Here is a 19,196-nt window from a genome sequence, read left to right as displayed (position 1 = left end):
CCAGCGTCCCACGTTAGTAAGACTGTTAAAGAGACAAAAGAATATCTGTTGGCAAATACTAGAATAGCATCTGATAGTGCATGATTAAGGAAAACTTCAGCAAACTGTCCACATTGTATTTTAGACCAAAACTAGATAGAATATGCTTCTTAACTTTGATAAACTACACAAAAGCTCTCAAATAAGTTAGAGAAGGTCCAGAGGAGAACAATAAAGATGTTACCAGAATTTAGGAGACTGAGTGATAATCAGGGGTTAGAAGCCGTAAAGTTGCCTTCCAAGGAAGAGAAAAGAGTTAGGGTTGACTTGTTGATAACTTTCAAGTTTGCAAACTAGTAAGACAATGGAGACAGTAAACATTTTCCGAAAAATGTAAAGATAGAACAAATAGGGGCCATGATTAAGCAAGGTAACTTGTTTGAACAGATACAAAGAATTTCATTGATAGTATCGGAGTATTGGATGATTGGAATGAACTATGATATTGTGAATTTTGACTGTACACAAAACTTTAAAAAGTTTTATCATAGTTTTATGACAGTAGAAAAAGTTCAAGAGATGGGGCCCCGCGAGACAAGAACTTACTCCCCGTAGTGTAAGATCAGGTGAATATATGCGAGTTTGACGCAGGAAATGGGGAGTATATATATATATATATATATATATATATATATATATATATATATATTTTTTTTTTCATACTATTCGCCATTTCCCTCCCGCGATAGCGAGGTAGCGTCAAGAACAGAGGACTGGGCCTTTGAGGGAATATCCTCACCTGGACCTCTTCTCTGTTCCTTCTTTTGGAAAATTAAAAATATATATATATATATATATATATATATATATATATATATATATATATATATATACAGTCAGTGGTGTAGTAGTCTTTAAGTATCGTGACGTATGTACATTCCACTTATCTCTAAAGGTCTCTGTTGACAGTATGACGGCGTCACACCTTCCCCTGCCTGACCTGGTACCAGTACTGTATAAGTGTATACCAGTGTCCAGTTTTAGTGTAATGGCAGGTGATGCACGGCAGGGAAGCCAAAGTTAGCGTGTAGTGTTGGTGTTCTGGAATTCTTAGTGTGTCGTGCTGTCCAGGTACTGTTGTCTAGGTTTAATGTATTTCTAATATATTTATGTTAATTGACTCACGTGCTACTAATGTGTTGTTGTTATAAGTTAATGCATTAGTATTAATGTTTCCAGCGGCGCAACTTATCCCAGTTTGATTAATTAATTGCGTTACTTTGTGTGTCGAGCCTGGGTAATATAACTGTCGTCCGGTGTTCAGTAGCCGAGCCGCCTCACTTATCATCATCAACCCGCCAGTGTAAGTGTCGTCGCCATATTTACTGAGTGCATATCCCTCCCTTTATCATTACCCATTTACCTGACCATTAGTATTATTTATGACTATCTGAGCCGGTGATTTACCTCAGTTGCCAGAGTGTTTAGCCTCTTACCGGGTCTCATGCTGGCCACGCCCGCCCTTCCCTAGTGACGCCAGAACTCATTATTATTATCCTTATTTGGGTGATGGATGCTGGCGTTTGTTGTCATGCTGCTTGTGTGATGCAGTCACGGAAGGAGGAGGGGGGGGGACACAACCTCCAGCACTCACTCCGACGTCGCTTAGCCTCCGTAGAAACTGCCGTCTCTATCCACCACACATCATAGATTATTCTGCTTTACAGTTTCTTTATCAAGATACACTGATGTTCGTAGGCGAGGAAGTTTAGTGTAGTTACGTGATTAAGGGAGAGTTAAGATGTACGAAGATGAAGACTGTTTGAAGGAGGCAAGGTAATTAGGTTGCCTCGTCAGGCCCCAAGGGATGCGAAGGAGCCTTTGTCTTGCACACGGACCGTTCACCCATCCTGACCTACAGGCCCCCGACGTACTGTGGGCTTATATCTAGCCAGCGGTGTCAGCTCCAGCTAAAACAAGACCGAACCAATGAACCAATGGTCCCTCACGACCACTACCAGCCAAAGGCCGTTCTGCACTCCCACACGGGCGTACTCATGGTATGGTATGAGAGGGATGATTGTGTTCGTGGGGAGGGAATTGTGTTGGGTTTGTTTGTTAAGGATACTGGTTGCTTGTGGGGTGGGATTATGTAGAGGTTTGGTTTTGCAGGAGTGTGGTTGGATGGGTTCATATATGGAGATATTTATATATTAGAGCAGGAGGTGTTTGTAAAGTGGTGTGCGTTAGTGGAGATGGTAAGGTCTGTAACAAATATGGCTGTGAATACTGGGTGTGGAGAGAGGTTGCTGGCCTCTCACACCTGGGTGGTGACTTTTGTGTGTGAAGGGAGGGTGTTGGCCTCATTCACAGAGGTGGTGACCGCTGGGTGCGGAGGGAAGGTGTTGGCTTCAAACGCTACCCATGGAGAAGTGAAATGTCATGAAAGGAGCGTCCCTTTGTCTTCATTGAAGGAACACTAAAGACGACGTCACAGTTTGAACTGGTGGCGAGGAGCAGCATCAGGGCTGCAACAGTGAAAATATATCTTTTTGTTGTGTTCTACTAGTGTCAGGCAAATGTGAACTGACGACACACTTCTGTCGTCAGTTAAGGAGTTCCTCCAAAGGTTTTCAACAGACAGACGTGAGGGCACCACCTGGCCCGGGATGGGGAAGGCAGTGATCGATGCTCGCTTTGGCTTACTGAATATAGACTGTTGGTGATCTTTGTGACTTCTTATGGTGGTCAGGTCGAGGATCACGTGTTTCGGTGTACAGTCTTGGGGTTTAGATGATTGTAGCAGTACAGCTGGGAGAGTAGTTAAATGTACCAGTGTAGCTTAGTGTAGCAGTGTAGAGGTGTGCCTTGCTGGTCGTCCAAGGGCCCACAGGTCGCCGCTGTCTGCCACCCTGCCTTGCTCAAAGGTTTTGTTTATGGGGCGGGTGGCTGTAAGCTCCTGGCCGCCCCACCCTTCGCAAGTGTCGGCTTCCAGGAACATCGATGAGGAATTGTGTGATTTATTTGTTCACAACACAAAGGTAAAGTGGATATATTCCAATTTTTTCAAAGCTTACGCTGTATCATTACTTTGACTCGCTCACAACATGCAGGTAAAGTGGGTATACACATTTCTTAGTAAACGCTTTACTCTGTATGATTACCTTTATTTCAGAAACCCATTTAATTTTGACTAAATATATATTGGAGTTGTATTTACATTTTTACCAATCTTAGGAAAGTCTCTCCCATGTGTAGTGTGACGCGCAGGGAGTGAGGGAGGGAATGGGCGGTGTCCTTTGCGAGGGCAGCGTCACACTCAGGCCAACGTCTCCGCCCAGATACCATTCGTGTCAGGTCAGAGGCATGTCCTCTTGGGAAGCCAGAACAAATGCAGCAGGAGAAACAAACACCTTCTTGAATGGGACTTTGATTCACGGGCTGTCAGGAGAGACTCCTGCACGACCTGTCACTCTCGCTAAACAAACATCAGCGCCCACCATATATTTGTGCATATTTATATCACACACACACACACACACACACACACACACACACACACACACACACATATACACACACACACACTGAGTGACAGGCCACTAACAGGACTGTCACACCGGCCGTCACAACAGAGGGCGAACGAGAGTTGTTCATAAGCTAGCGTGACACAGGCGTCTTGGGCGGGCGACCGCTCACATCACCACTAGGCTGACCTAACGCAGCCGCCGCCCACACCGCCCACAGTAATTTGATTTGTGGCGGTATTCCCGGCAAGTTTATTGTGCACCCCATGCTCATCTTGTCAGAGGTAGCGCAAACGGATTACAGAGGTCACAGAGGTCTTAGTCTAACCACAGAGGTTGTTACAAAGACGATTCATTATATGAGCATCAGTATTTATATTACATAGTATCATGCGGTAAGTTTTACCGAGTAGATGCAAAGAGTTGATACAAACTTTAAATTCCAGTTATCTTGTTATGAGCAGTAAGGTGTTGTGACCTATCTTGTTGGGTTTATTTATACCTATCCGATAAAGGCTCTTTATTTCACATACTCGCCTGGACCAGCCCTCCCACCACACACACGGTGTATCAGTAGCCTCCCCACTCCCAGGGAATGATGATGATGACACCTCCGCCGCTAGTACCCTCCTCCCTCTCCCAACCACCTTATCCTGTAGGTGGCTGCCGCCCCCCCCCCCCCCCCATCCTAGGTGCAGCGCCCTCCCCTACTACCCCCAGCACCACCATCGCCCTTACCCTGGTCTGTGGAGCACATGTCACCGAGCCCTGGGCCCTCACAACACCCAAGAGCTGTTGTTTATTGTTGTGGTGTGGCCTCAGCCATACGTCCGTGATGGTTGTACGGTCAGGTGTTGCTTTATATCATTTGCTCCAGCAGGAGCCAGTGTCACGCTCGTATTCTTGTGGTGGTATCCAGCAGTTCCAGTGAGGATTGTAATCTTCATCGTGACTCATGTTTAGGATTCAGAATTAAGAGGCTGTTAGTGTTGATGATATATACATGTCACTGTTTGTTGATGACGCCCGCAGTGTTGACGATCAATGTATAGTGATAACACCCATGTGTGCAGTAATGACGCCTAGTTGTCATGGTGATGCCTGTGGGTATTGATGATGCCCAGGTGTGGTGATGACGCCTGTGTGTGTGTGTGTGTGTGTGTGTGTGTGTGTGGGTGGGTGGTAGTGCACGTATATAGTAATAACACTTGTAAATGACAGCGACACCTATGTGTAGTAGTAACACTGATGTGTAATATGTTTAATAGTGACACTTTTGTGTGGTTACTTATGTGGTGATACTTATGCGTTCGTGCACCACCTCTGTAGTGGTGAGGCCCCACTTGTACTGCGTTTGAACTGTGAGGCCTTATATTCATTACCTATGTAGTGGAGGTTCATGGCTGTTCGTATCTACCATTTTCAGTCGTGACTCCTCGTGATGATAATGCTTATCCATGCTCATAACACCTCTATTTTAATGGTAACGCCCCTGTGTAATGATAACGGCTCCCTGTCATGATGACACTCCCGTATGTTAGTGACACCTGTGTGTGGATGCCTTATGTGATGATGACAGCCCTGGGTGATGCTGAACCTGTGTAGCATTGACCTCCCATCCTCCCGTATGGTAATGATACATCTTTCTGTGATGCTGATGTCCCCCCTCCCTCATGATGCTCACGCCCCTGCGTAGAGATGCCAGTCTTATGTGGTGGTGCCCTAACCTTTGTGGTCTTGAGAGTCTTCTCTGCGGCGTCACTGTCCGCCTGATGGTGAGATCTTGTGTGGTGGTGATTTTATTTTTGTTGACGACGACCATATGTGTGGTGGTAATGATGGTGTCTGTTGTTGTGGTGAGCACGTCATGTCTTCGTCCCCAACATCGACTGCATTTCCACCACAACAACAACAATCTTCTGTCAGCTTATGGACTCATACGGGTAATTATTCTCCAGCGAACGCCATCAACAGTTATTTATCTTGGTGTTGCTAGCTAGCCAAATTAGCGTCAAGCCAATTAACAAACAGCAGTAATCAGCATTCATTAAAACCAGTTTCTCCCGGGGAGCCCCTCATGCACGCCTTCAGAATCCACTTGCAGGCTGCCACGTCTTGCGATGGCCGCACACAACGCTGTAACAAATATCTAGAGGGTAGAAGAGGGTGGTGTCTTGACTGGGTGGCCGCTGGTGCCCCAGCAGTTGATGCAAGACGCGACACTCCTCGCTCCCTGCCCCCTCCCACTGCGGTGCCTTTGGTTCTCCCAGATGGCAACCTGACCCTGGGCGGCGATGGTGAGTGTGGAGCTGGCGTGGATGGCACTGGTGTACGTGGAGATAGTATTGTGTAATAATAAGTTTTGTATATGGGAGATGGTGGATACATGTCTGGAGTTGGTTAGTTGTTTGTGTGGAGAGGATGGTAGTGGTGTGGTAATGTGGTGTAGATTGGGTTGATATGTAGTGATGGAGTGTGGGGTTATAGTGCTCGTCTTTCACTTCCTCAGAAACTCTAGCTTTTCTTTCTCTACTTTTCTGTTTTTTAATTTTCTTTTTTTTGTTCCATTTGGAGTCTGGCTTCGATGAGAACTCTCTTCCATGACTACATCCTTTAAAAAAAGTGGAAGGTAGTGGTACGTGTGTGTGTGTGTGTGTGTTTGGGTGTGGGTGAGGATGTTAGTATTTTATAACCTTGATGGTTATTGTTGTTACTGATGGTAATGGTTTTGATAAAGAAGGTGGTTGCTGGCAATGATGGTGGTGGTAATGTTGTGTACTTAGCGGTTGATGTAGGTAGTAGTACTGTGGTGGTTGTTGTGGTAGCGCGGTCTGTGGTGGAGTAGTGGTAGTAGAACATGTATTCAGTAGTGTGATTGTGTTGGTGAAGGCTCTGTGTGGAGGTATGAGTGGTGAAGTGCAGTGCAGTTGTGTGGTACTGATGAAAAAACAAAATGACACGCAGGCAAAATTCTCAGAAGAGAGGGTGGCGCACGGGGTGAGGCTGAGGAGATGGATGGTAGTGGGTGGGAGGAGGGGCGGAGGGAGAGAGAGAAAAGGAAAAAAGAGAAATACCGAAGGGAAAGGAATATAATCTGACTGATGTTTGAGAAACTCTTGGGATGGTACAACATAAAATGACGATATGAGGCGGATAGATGCGTAGGCATACGAACTGCGGCCTTCAACAGCCTGGCTGATCAGAGGAGCAGCACAACAGCTTAGTTCGAGACCGAGCTGTAGGGAAAGCAGACCCCCGAGAATATCCTTAGGTAAATTAAGATCCTTTTTTGAGTGGAGAGGGGAGGAGGTAGGTAGGGAGTGGGAGGGAGAGGGTCGCGTGGCAGGGAACCTGGGCATGGATGTTCAGAACGACATGAAAGACGCCAGTGTGTGGATGTGGGTCCTGTGGGACGTGTGTAATTATAGGTCGTCCCTGATACTCAGCCCGGCTTGTGTATACTCTCACTAATGTTGATTTGCATATGTTTCTGCGTCTGCGTTTGTTTTTCTGGATGCCTTCATGGATGAGTAGGCATCTACGTCCCTGTATTATCAGGGTACGTGAGGGATGTTATGTATGTGTCTGTGCATGTAATTATTTGTATTGTATGGGGAAGTCAGTTGATATTTGCCGATCTACACTTGCTTGGCCCTTTCCCTTGGACTTTCTTTACTTTATATTTTTTGTGTGTGGTGACAGAACACGTACACATGTAATAGTAGGTTGGAAACTACTATTGGTGTTGCTGTAAGACAATGTTGAAGGATGAATTGTGAGAATGTGTTAACGAGTGTAAGGAAATGAGTTCCAGATTCATGTGCATGAGAATAAGAGTGTATGACGAGACGTGTGATTGTCAGAACCTGTGCACCTGATATTTAGTACAGGACCAGAGGGTTAAGTGGACACACAAGGAAGTCGTTGGTAAGTCATGGACTGACACTGAAAGGGAAGAATTGTTGCATGTTCTGGGAAGTGAGCGGGTTGCTCAGGAAGAAGGGGTAGTGAAAGGTGACGGGGCTTCCCTTTACATAAGATTGAATGGCATGTGAGAAAATGAAAATGTCAGTCACATCATGACTGATTATGTGTGTTTATCATTACATAGAGCTTGTCGTATTTCTTGGTGATCTAACGTATTGTTTATCTTTTCAGGTGAGGCTTGCGAGAGGTGGCAGCGTGGAGGTGGACGGGAGGCGGGAGGAGACCAGCCATGAGAGGTGGGGTACTGTTTCTGTTAAGCCTTGTGCTGTTGGTAAGGGTCTGAGTTCCTGTGTGGCAGTGCTAGCGTGTTCTGGTTATTGCTGTTACTCGTAAGGTGTTTTGAAAGTATTCTCCAGAAACACTTTCTTGTTCCACATGGAATAATATTTTCATGGCTGGGTATCCTACTCATTTCCATGCATTTGCAATGCGTAAGGGTTCGAGTCCTCCGTGACATTTTTTCATTTCATGATACGTCTTTCAGTTATCCCAACATCTGGTGTTATACTAAGACCAGGTGTTATTGCAAGCTACGTGGCTCACAGATCCACGCACGAAAATCAGCCGCTGGCGTATTTTGTTCCGCTTGGCTGAAGAAACCTGAGTGTAAAAATATTACTGACCTCAAATGAGATGCAAATTTCTTGCTTCACTTTTCATGAGGGCCTGCATGGCTTGCCTTGAGCCCACAGGGTTTGGGACCCCGGCAGCCTCCAGTCATGGTCGAAGGCGCCAGTAGTAGAGACATTGGTGCTTGTTTATCATAGTACAACGTTATCTCTAGACGAGCTCGATCACCCACGATATAGAAGCCATTACCGACGCTGAGAGTCTCAGGAGTTAGTGCAGACGCTTCAATGGGCTGCTGTCGTGGCCTCGTCCTATCCAGAGGCAGTTGGTTTACTTTGACACCTCCGTCCGTCCTTAAACTCCCAGAAGGATTGGCTCACGTGGCACGTGTATGTGATGTGTAATTACTTGTTGTTTTCAGTGATCTGTACATTATGCATGTGTTGGAAAACTGTATGAAGAACCTCAGTATGATTTTCTTTGTTCTTTACGACAAATAACTCATTGTTTGAAGTTACTTTCCTGTAATTTGATGACTGAACATGTGAAACATTCATAATTTGTCTCGTTCCAGCGGTAAGTTTCAAGTTCTTTCCTCAATCCTTCCTGTGACTCGTAATTGCATGCCAACAGTGGCTTTAGGCTGGAACGGGCGAGTAGTACTTCCCTTGTTTGATCTTCAAGGTGGGTGCGACGCATTACCTTGACTTGTTTGTGTTGTGAGAGCCCACTCCCTATGGAGGCCGACCCTCAGATGGTGTATTTACTCTGGTGGACTCTCAAGTTGTGGAGGAATCTGCTTCAGATACAGGAGTGGCACGTTCCGAGGAAAGCTGAGCCCACCTCCCCACCCGCTAGCTAATCCCTTATTTTCGCTCGCTCACGTTCTCTCACAAACAAACAGCTGTATGATTCCCTTCTTCGAGACCTACCAAAATCGATCAGTATCATGCGATGCCTTACCGCAGGACGTTATGTACACGCAAGATCGACGTCCGTGTACAGTCTGCTCCAGTGTTATCATTGCTGGCGGGGTATGTTGTCGGATGCACAGCATGTTGGGGGTCAGAGGGCATAACGTCACCTTTAGGCGGATGCCCGCACAGAATAGTCATGTAATTTTTGACTGACATGGAGCCCCTCGCCATTAACTGAACCACGTAATACTCTACAAGCTATTGCATCATGTGATTACTGTGTGGCATTTATCATCTCAAGGGTAGACCGTTGTGATATGTTTCCTCCCTTTCATCGCCTAGCTTGGAACCCTTCACCCCTTCATTTCTTTCCTAACAGCAACGACCTGCCCTTATTTCAATGCTGATAACCTCTTCCTTTAAAATTCTTCACGTATTTTTTCCTTTTATCTTCTTATTTCTTCATCCTTTTAACCTTTTCTATTTATCAATACAGGCCTAACCTTTATGTAGACTTTTATCCATAACTGGAGTCTCCACCATACAAAAAAGATCTCGCATGCTTTTATGGGTACAACGTAATTCTGACCTACTGATGTTCTTTAGATTTTATTAGTCATCATTTGCACAAGTTCAGAAGGTGAAATAGTCCAAGTGACAGTTGCGTCAAGTTGACACAAACCCAGAGTGAGGTTGTTGGGGCGACGTTGTTATGGTCGACCATGAGGGTGACAAGAGCTTCCAGACGCGCTCCTCCTTCCCTCCCTCTCCCTGCCCAGCCACCAGCCCAACCCTCGCCGCTCCCTTTCTCTCTGTAATTTTTTCCTTAAATTCCTTTAACAACATTCTGCATGTCTGCCTGTTTTATGTTGCTTTATTTTCTGTCATTCTGTATCAGGATTTTATTTAATGTTTCATATCCTATATCTCCCGCTGTTTATGTCTGACTGTGTCTCCATCCTTTCTCGTGACTTCTAAATCGTTATCAAAATTCATCCTCCTCAAGGGCCCTTAATTCAGCCCCTCGCCACTAGATGGCTCTTGAGCTGACGCCACGGGTGAAGAGGCTTGAATGCCTTTGTCTGTCCTATTGGAGCTAATATAAGTGCACAATGGTCGCTTTACGCGTGTTTACAAATAACTCAGACGAGATCTCGTTAGAGTTTAAAAAGACTTGACAATTCGTTTAAAATGCAGAATGGCCGACCCCTCCAGTAGAAAGGGAAAAAAATGCAAGTTAGCTCTGTCTTTGAACGTGAAATGGGTTAGCGAGCAGAATTTGAATTCCATTTTCATCTTGAGGGTTCGTGTTAAAATTCAGGCAAAGCCTGATGGGTAGGACTGGCCACCTCCCCTTCCGTGTGGCGTCAGTGCCGCCTGCTGAGGAACATCAAAGGATATGATGGGTCTTGTGCAGCTTACATCCCCTCCTCCCCCACCTTGCCTCCCCGACCCCGACAAAAATTACAGCCAGCTTCCCCTCGGTCCTGAGGCTGTGTTAGAGAGCTGTAGACCGACGGACTGAAAGAGGGAGACACTTGCAGAAAGAGAGGAAAAAAGTAGACAGAAAATGTATAGATGGAGAGGAAGAATGTTTTGAGGGGGAAAAGAAAGCTTTTATGTTTTTTTTCTGTAATTGCCAGTGATTATATACAGTTACGTAAGAACGTGTGGAGTGATATTTCGTTGTAGAGACTCACAAAGACCAATGCCAGTAGAAATACCAACGAGTTCGGCCAGGCACCACCCGAAAGGCCTGAATTCACAGAAAGGCTCTGTGAATTTAAGATTCACTTGAAAACTAATTTCCTCTTTTGGAGTTCCACCTGGAAGCGCTGGCTGAGAGCTCGGGGAGCAAGAGTCGCCCTAGGCTGCTGCATTACTGTGATGTCATCAAAGGCTCTACGCCACTCACATGCCGCGCCCAGCACCCATAAACTCCCGGGTTCACCCTGAAATTTTTCAATCTTTTTGCTGCAAAAAAGCGGCGAGTTTATTATGCACTCCTATCCATGGTGTGGGTAGTGACGCTGAAGAGAAGACAGAATGCTTAAGAAGTCCAGGGGTTGGAGCCATAATGACTGAATTACATTACAAATCACATGATGAGAGAGAACTATTGACAGAAGTCAGAGTTAGGATACTTCGTAAGTGTCGGGCATAACATCATTGTGGATGAAATGGCGACACATATCGTATGATGGGAATTTTCTCTGAATCCATAGATTTTACAACAGAAGTTTAATATATGCTGGGTGCTCGAGTGATTGTAGTGGTAAAGTTTACATTGTCTCTTCAGTATCAGCAGGAGGGGCAGCCTTCCATAAGTATCTGTAACCCAGCTTGAGTTGGGCCACGTTAAGGTCTCTGCTGATCCAAGTTTTGAACCTCGCTCAGGTAACGTCCGTCTGTGATTGTGTCGCACATCTGACACAACCACATTACAGTGATGTTGACGGCAGATTGGTGCTCTTAATGACGAGAGAGAGAGAGAGAGAGAGAGAGAGAGAGAGAGAGAGAGAGAGAGAGAGAGAGAGAGGCAGACCCCATCCTCGATACATTAGCATGTGTCAGGGCAGTGAGAACAGGAAACACTCCTGTGTGGAGGGCTGATGCCCACTTTTTGATCCTGGCTCCCTGTTCTAGACAGAAATCTACCTTACCTGACAATCGCCCGTGTTCACTTGCGTCTTAGGGGTCACTCTCCTGGACCCCCGAGCCGAGTGTGTATTGAGGCATAGTTTGCCTTGATTGCTCGACACAAAGGAACGCTTCCGTTAGATTTCTGGAAAATAAATCTGCAAAATTTTTTCGTTGCTTCTGAAACAACTTTTTGTTTTTAAATTTTTGGTCCATATTTCTTTCCAGTGTTGTAACGCTGTACCTTATGATATTGTTTAGCCATATCGTGGTTATTACGGTATCATTTTCGGATGGCAAGTTTTTTCTGAATACAGGGTGAACATTTCTCTCTGTAGCGGAACGATTTTTTGAAGGGAGAATTGAAGCAGTGGTTCTGCCTGCTGGATCGGCATTTTGAACATTGTAATGCGCGTGTCGTGCGTCTTTTGTTTTGCCATTGTTTGCGGGACGCGCCACACGGCCTCGTTAGTCCCTAATGTGATTATCTTTTACGCCAGTGATATTAGTGGTAATGGAAGATGTCTTTATTAATTAGCCGGATTAAAGCTGAGCTAATGCATTTGCGCCTGGCGTGGCGGCGCCCTCAGTGGTTAGCTGGATGTTAAGTGGCTATATATTGTCAGCTCTTCCGTTTTCTCTCCAGTTTAGTCTTTAGCTTAATGTGGGTCGAATCTCATGTCTAGTTTGTCCTGTAGCTGACAAGTGGCGTGGGTTGTGGTGGCCCTACATAGGAGGAGACTTATCATCTCCCAAGGGATCCTGAGGGAGGAAAGTCAATGAAATTATTTCAGCGTGTTGATTATCTTCGAAATCCGGGTTTATCTTTCCTTGAATACAGAGTTCATGACCGTTTGCCATCATATAAGATTAGATGAGCACGACATGTTGAAGTGCGCAGTTGACTGCACCTGCTTGCGACCATCAGGAACACTGGGATGCACAGTAGAGAAACGCAAGAAGGCGCTGGAGAAGTATATACAGTGAACTACACTATTCAGTCCTTGGTGGTCGCATGGGCCTGTGAGCCGCGGCTGCCAACAGTTTCGTCGACCAACGTCCCAACTGAGCAGCTTGGGCCCAGCCCGAGCTGCGGGAGGAGATCTGATACTACTCCAGGTACACTCCATTACTTATAGTGATTTAGATATTGATAGTTTCTGTTTAGTATAGTCCTATATATACAGTTACCAGGAGAAGAGGAAGAGAGCTTTTGTCACTAATACAAGACGAGAGAAACAAGGACAAGTGAATAATGATTAGAAGGGCGCACAATGGAACCCCAGACACGGAGGTTTGTGGGAGGTTGAGGGTGCGGCTTCCTGGGTGCTGGAGAGAGGAAGGGGAGTTTGGACAAACACAAGCACCCGCGCTAACAGAGACATAGGTAGATGCACAAACAAACAGACTGGGGACTAAACAGCCACAAGGAACACGGCAGCTGCATAGTAATCTGGGCTTGTGTATTGTGAGAGGCAAGGGTAGGAGTGGAAGAGAGATTAGGGGAGGACGAGGAGGGTGAGGATAGAAAAGGTGGGGAAGGAGAGAGGAGGAGAAGAGGAGTCGGGGGCAAAGGAGGGGAGGGGAGAGGGTTAGGCAGACGCGAAGTCTTGCTGTTATTCTGGGCCTCCTCAGTTTCCTCCTGATATTTAATACTTTCCCGATGTGTTGTTGTGGCGTGGGGTCTGCCCCATGTGTGTCCGCGTAAGTGTGCTGGGATGTGCCTTTAGGTAAAGGATTGTGCATATGGCTGAAAGGATGTGCATCTAGGTGTAGGGATGTGCGACAGGCTGCAGGGATGTGTGTCAGGTGCACACCTTGGTGAGGTCTTGTGAAGTTGTGGGGTACGACTGTGATAAGTGGAATATACTGCTGGGAGGTATATATGGTAGCGGGTTGATGACTCAGACCATGTCCCTGGGCACCAGATGCAGACACTGCCTGCGACCTCACCATATCCTGCAGTAAGGGGGGAGGGGGATCTTGTGTTGCCATCGTTCGAACTGTCCCTCGTCGTCCATAGTATTACTGGACACTTTATCCTGTTTCCTTGGATTTCTGCCCACATTGTTGCAAGTTGTTTCAGTAGCTTCTGTCGGACATTATCCTCTTGAACACGTTGACAAGACCTTTGGGAAGACACTGTCGAATTTTGCCCCTAGAATCAAGAGATGCGATATGTACGAAAAGAGAAAATATCTGGAGCATCCCGGGGCCTAACAATATTCAGTATATTACCAATAGACATCAGAAACTATAAGAGATGTACGACGGAGAAATTTAAAAAGGCCTTGTACAAGTGTTTACAACATGTACCAGACCAGCCAGAGTGTAGTGGCTGCGTGGGCCAGAGGGCTTTTTGTATACTTTGTGTATTATTTGGAGATGTTTTACCCCAGTAGCTTAGGTTGTACCAGACTGCTAATGTGGGCCATTGGTTGACAGATGTTAGAAGCCGCGGTCCGCAGGCCCACGTTACCATCACACCCTGGTTGGTCTGGCGTACTTTGTAAGTGTTTATCCTTGGCCTCCTAGATTTTTATTCTGGAGTACATCCCACAGTGTTTCTGATGGTTACATGTAATGTTATGAACAGTCGTAGCCAGTAGCTTGGACTCAACCCGAGTTGTGGCGGTAGAAGACTTGGGAAGACCACTCCAGGTAAACTTCAGAGTGGGTAGGATGACGTAACCTTTGACCTGTGATCATAGCCAAGGGTTGTACCGTCGTGCTCAAGGGTTAAGTCACGTTTAAGTCTATACTCTTGCTGGAATGTTGTTCACTTGAGTTGGTTAGGAAGCTGATTGATTTTATTTCTTTTTTCGAATGAATTTCATATCAAGGAAGGAGAGCATCGGACAGTGATCGATTTATGTGTCAGGTGTCCTAACACGAGAGATCTATACTGCCCCTAGCCATGTAAGCTATGGGCCCCTGCAGCACACAGACATACGCACACACACACATACACACACAAACACACACACACACACAGACACACACACACACACACACACACATGAGGATATGGTTAATGCAGACGGCATGAATGAATATAAGAAGTTCTGTGTTAGTACAGAATGTTCAAATGTTCAAGAGAAGTAAGACTGTCCATTCAGTACGGATAGGTAATTACATCCTATAGGCCCAGCTTGTTCATCAGCTTGATACATCTTCCTTCCTCCACACAAACAAACCGACCCATTTTGTTTTTCTCCTCCCAGCGGCACGTGATTTCTGTCCACGTTTTCCAGCCAATAAATCTTAACGTTACTGACCGAGTTGCAGCGCAGATTGTCGCGTCATCGTCAGCAGCGTTCATAGAGCCGACAACAACCTCCCTTTCCCCTACCCTCCGTCCCCAGCTCCGGCAAGTCCCCTCCCCTCCACCTCTAGCCACTCCTATGCCTTCCACCACCATTTCCCGCCATCTCTGCGCTCCTCTTCTCCCTCCACCCTCACAACTCGGTAATTTTCATCACCATTAAATCCCCTTTTAGTCCTGCCGTTTGGTCTGGAGGCCGTCCAGCTCGCCCGACCATTGTTCGGGGCCGCCAGTGGGGCACCTGTTGTGTCGGAGCCGAGCTGGCTAGCCACTGAAGTGTTCCGGACGGTGTTGGAACCTCCTCCAGGCGACTCGTGTTACTATGGGTCCTCTTAGCTCACACGGTGCACGGCTGGAACCTGCCTGGGTGTTAGGTGCAGAGTTTCTGTCGCTGTGTACAGCCTGTGGCAAGTGGCGGCTTACAGCACCTTGGTGATGGTCTTGATAATACTGTCCTTGTTTGTACCTTCTTGTTGTTCTCGGCTCCTGTTGTTATGCTTACGACTTGTCCATACAGGAACCCCTACGTAACCCTCTCCCATGATTTTCCCCCTTCCCTCCTCCTCCGCCTCTCCTCTAACGTAATTACTTTCATATCGGCGTCAGATTTCGCCCACTCCCCTAGTCTTAACACCTCGCACAAAGGAATCTTTTGTCCCTCGTGTGAAGACAATGGCGCAGAAGAAAAGACCACCAGTGGCTATTCAGCTGCTCATCCTGCTTCCGGCCTGGTATATCCCAACCGCTTTATAAAATACCACCTAAGTTTCCCATCACAATATGTTTTCCTCCGGAAATTTTTGTCCCATAGAAAGGCTACCCCAGTGTTGTGGAATTTGCACTTGCAACTGTGTGCAGCATGTGGACGGCTCGAATAACCTCTTCATTCTGGAGAGTGCGAGGGAACAGTCACGGTAAAACCTTAGTGCCACAGTGAGATCTTACACGAATTTTGTGTTGAACATTTACGATGTGGACAAGAAGTTTCGGTACTCGAGGTATCATCGTGTGGCCTGGGTGTGGCGGCCTCAGCCACACCCAGGGAGCTGGCCACACCAAGGGAAGTCCTGCAAACACATGAACATCTCAGAGAACTTCAATTAATACATAATTAGCCCTGGACGTGTCAGTGGGGTCGGTCACTTCGCACAGTAATGGGTGAGCGGCAATAATAGATCTGTATTGATTGGTTAATTGATAATATTGACCAGCATGCGTTTAGGCCTATGAGCGACAGATGTGTGGTCGCCGTAGTTATCATAGAGTTACTGCCGTTCACGACACCAGTGACTGGCTCACTGTTGGCTTCCCATGGTATTTGTTTTTACATACATATAAACATATAGACGGGCTTCATTAATTTCCTACTGTTAATTTATCATAGAATTACTGTAGGAAAATTATGAAGAGCACGTGAATAAGAAAAATGTGTGTGTGTGAGTGTATGTTGCATATGTCATGTGAATGTATTTGTATTTCTGGCAATGTATGATAATTGCTCAATTTCCAATAGAACATTTTCACTCGTCATGTGATCATCACACGAGATTACAAATTTAGGAGAGCATTAGTCCTTACGATAGTGTTAATTCGTTTACCTTCTCGTCCTAAGATTCACAGACTCCAGCCCACCATCTATGAAAAGGCAGAAGGTCCTACCAGAAGCACTTCTTTGTTGACCTTGGAAACTTTAAGACATGAATAAGTTGAAAGTTTCTCAAACGGCAACCGTTAGTCATGCTCAGGAAATATTAGACGGGTTCGTGCGAAGTGCACCAGACTGACCTGCCACTGGCTGCAGGGCAGGCAACACCCACCTGCAGAGGTCGAGTGCACCAGCTGCTCACTACAGAACCTTGGCCACACCCCAAGCCTGGAGGATAGAAGAGAGCCTCTGAAATTAATCAAAAGTTTGTGAAAGACGAAGGAAAAGGTATGGATACTCCTGAATATATGGATTTGATATGATGTGAAGCAGGAAAGTTAGCAGCAGCAGCAGCAGCAGGAGATACTCGTTAATCTAACCAGCACCGGGAGCTTTCTAACGCCCACAGCCTCCAGCCTCTTCCATTGTCACATAATACTCCAATAAATCTTCCAATAACTCTGTGGGTGGTGGTGTTTGTGGAGGGGGGGCGCGCGGTGTTTGTTCGGGGGGGAGGGGGGTAGGATCTGAGTGGGCTAGGGGGTTAGGCCATCGGGTGGGTGGGTGGGTGGGGAGGGTTTGGGCACTGGTCAGGAGGATGGGGTAGAAGTAATTGTGGGGTTGGGAAGAGGAGTAGGCGTGCGGGCGTAGTGGTCGTGGGATGGAAGCGAATGAATTTATTGTGGTGAAGGTGGTAGGGAGCCTGCCTCACCAGACCCCACGCCCGCATGGTGCGGCATCCACCCTCCACACTACCCCGCCAGACACTACACACACGACACATTTACCAAGTTCGATTATTTTCAGCTATGTAACAGCTGCCCTCACGCCAGTAAATGGTCATCACTGACCCATGCGTGTGAAAATGTCCTGTATTCTGTCTCCCTCCTCCTTACATGTTTGATTCTTCCAATTTTCATTTTAAAAGTCAAAATCAGTATGACGTCAGATATGCAAGTTTGACCTAGAAGGTCACGTGTGGATATAGAGGTCACAGAGAGGCACAAGTGTTCCATAATTTCCAGTTCGAGGATACAAATCCTGGCCTCTTTGTTCCCTGTTTACCAGACAGTTCTAACCGAATGACCACTCCATCTGTATCATCTTGCTGGTTTGGATCCTGAACTTGCATGCTTTGAACTGTTCTGCTTCTAATTAATCCCTCTGTGGTGGTCTATATTCCTTGCCAATTATTTTTAATTATTGTTGCCTTTGTACCTCTTGCTTCTTCGAACAGTTCGTTTGACTACGCTTAATTATTATGATTCGTTGTATATATTGCTACTATATTCACATTTTTTTATGTTCGATTAATTACTGTATTAGAATATCTGGGAAAACTTTGTAGAATGTTAGACTTGTAATTATATGTTTGGTTTATTTCAAGATGTCTTTTCTTTATGAGTTTTTTTATTTGAAGTTTGAGCCTGAGGTGGCCTACCTATTCTGTACAGATTACAAATAATAGACGAATATCAAATCAGACAGTATGGCTTCATGCTAAACATGATCGTTATTGTAAACTGTGGTTATAGATGTTTGGCACGATTCTTGAGGGTAAACCCCAGTCCTTGTACAACATGAACTCCCATATGGACATTCCCCTCTCCAGTTGACATTTTTCTTCTCTACCTCACAAAACCATATTTGAATACGTGTTGCCCGCCAGGACAGTACACACAGTGTATTACATACATTTGATACTGGATCAGTGATATGATGATACTCTTCAAAGGACTTTGTACTTACAAAAGCTTTCAAGGCGGCCGAACGTGATGAGTTAGAAAATGTGCAGCTGGAGTGAGTGTCCAGAGTCAGGACTCCTGGGTGATTGACTCCCTGGAGCACAGGAGAAAGGAATGTTATGTGCATATGGAAAATACTGGAACGTCTGGTTCACAGTATGCTGGTGGACATTATTCACCATTAGAACGACACACATGATGGACTGCAAAGTTAATGAGTGAAGCAGCAGGTGGAATAGACAGCAGGCTTGACGTAGATGATGGTAATAGTGATAGCGATGGTAGGAAACAGCGTAAAGATGTTATTATTGGTGGCAAAGTTGTTGGAAAGGGTAATTTCAGTGTAGCAGAATTGATGTTGCTGTTGGCAGGGATGGTGTAGTTGATGATGGTTTGGGGAAGGGGCGGCTTGATTGACTAGAGGCGATGGAGACGAATTAGCTATGATTGGCTTCGATCCGCACCAGTGCAATTCTTCGGCTGATGACTACACACGAGGACGTTGCCTCCAGAGGTGGAGTAGCTGATCTCTCTGACGCACACTAGATATTGCTTTGTTGTTGTTGACTTTATTCCAGCAGATAAGGCAGTGGTATATAAACACTGTTTATATGGCATGAACTTAGAATTCGAAAGTAGGAACAACATGCTCATTAAGGTTCAGTATCTGCATAGTAGGCAGGGACAAGAAGTACGAGAGTCGCATCACAGGTTTATTAAACTTCTGAGTATGTAATATCGTCACTACCGTCAGCAACGATCACTTCACCTTCAGGAAACACATGGCTAAGGTAAGTGATGGTACCTTAATCACTTCGTCTTCACACTATATCAGATGTTATGGACTACCGTTGCTGCTTT

At 45.9% G+C, this 19,196-nt stretch overlaps 1 protein-coding gene across 3 annotated transcripts in view; it reads left to right on the top strand.

Annotated features, from left to right (window-relative positions):
- Positions 1–19,196, top strand: part of LOC139756541 (inactive tyrosine-protein kinase transmembrane receptor ROR1-like) — a 535,210-nt gene that overhangs the window by 459,549 nt on the left and 56,465 nt on the right. The window contains exon 2 of one of the 3 annotated variants that reach the window (XM_071676099.1): positions 7,665–7,729. The exons of the other annotated variants lie outside the window; for them this stretch is intronic. Within the exon in view, the coding sequence (XP_071532200.1) occupies positions 7,723–7,729 (7 nt within the window). The 5' untranslated portion in view covers positions 7,665–7,722. The remainder of the gene's footprint in view (positions 1–7,664; positions 7,730–19,196) is intronic. 3 annotated transcript variants of the gene reach the window in all.

This window comes from Panulirus ornatus, chromosome 22 (genome assembly GCF_036320965.1).
Source record: "Panulirus ornatus isolate Po-2019 chromosome 22, ASM3632096v1, whole genome shotgun sequence".
Taxonomy (NCBI): Eukaryota; Metazoa; Arthropoda; class Malacostraca; order Decapoda; family Palinuridae; genus Panulirus; species Panulirus ornatus.
The sequence above is the reverse complement of the archived record's forward strand: the minus strand, read 5'-3'. Positions and strand labels throughout refer to the sequence as shown.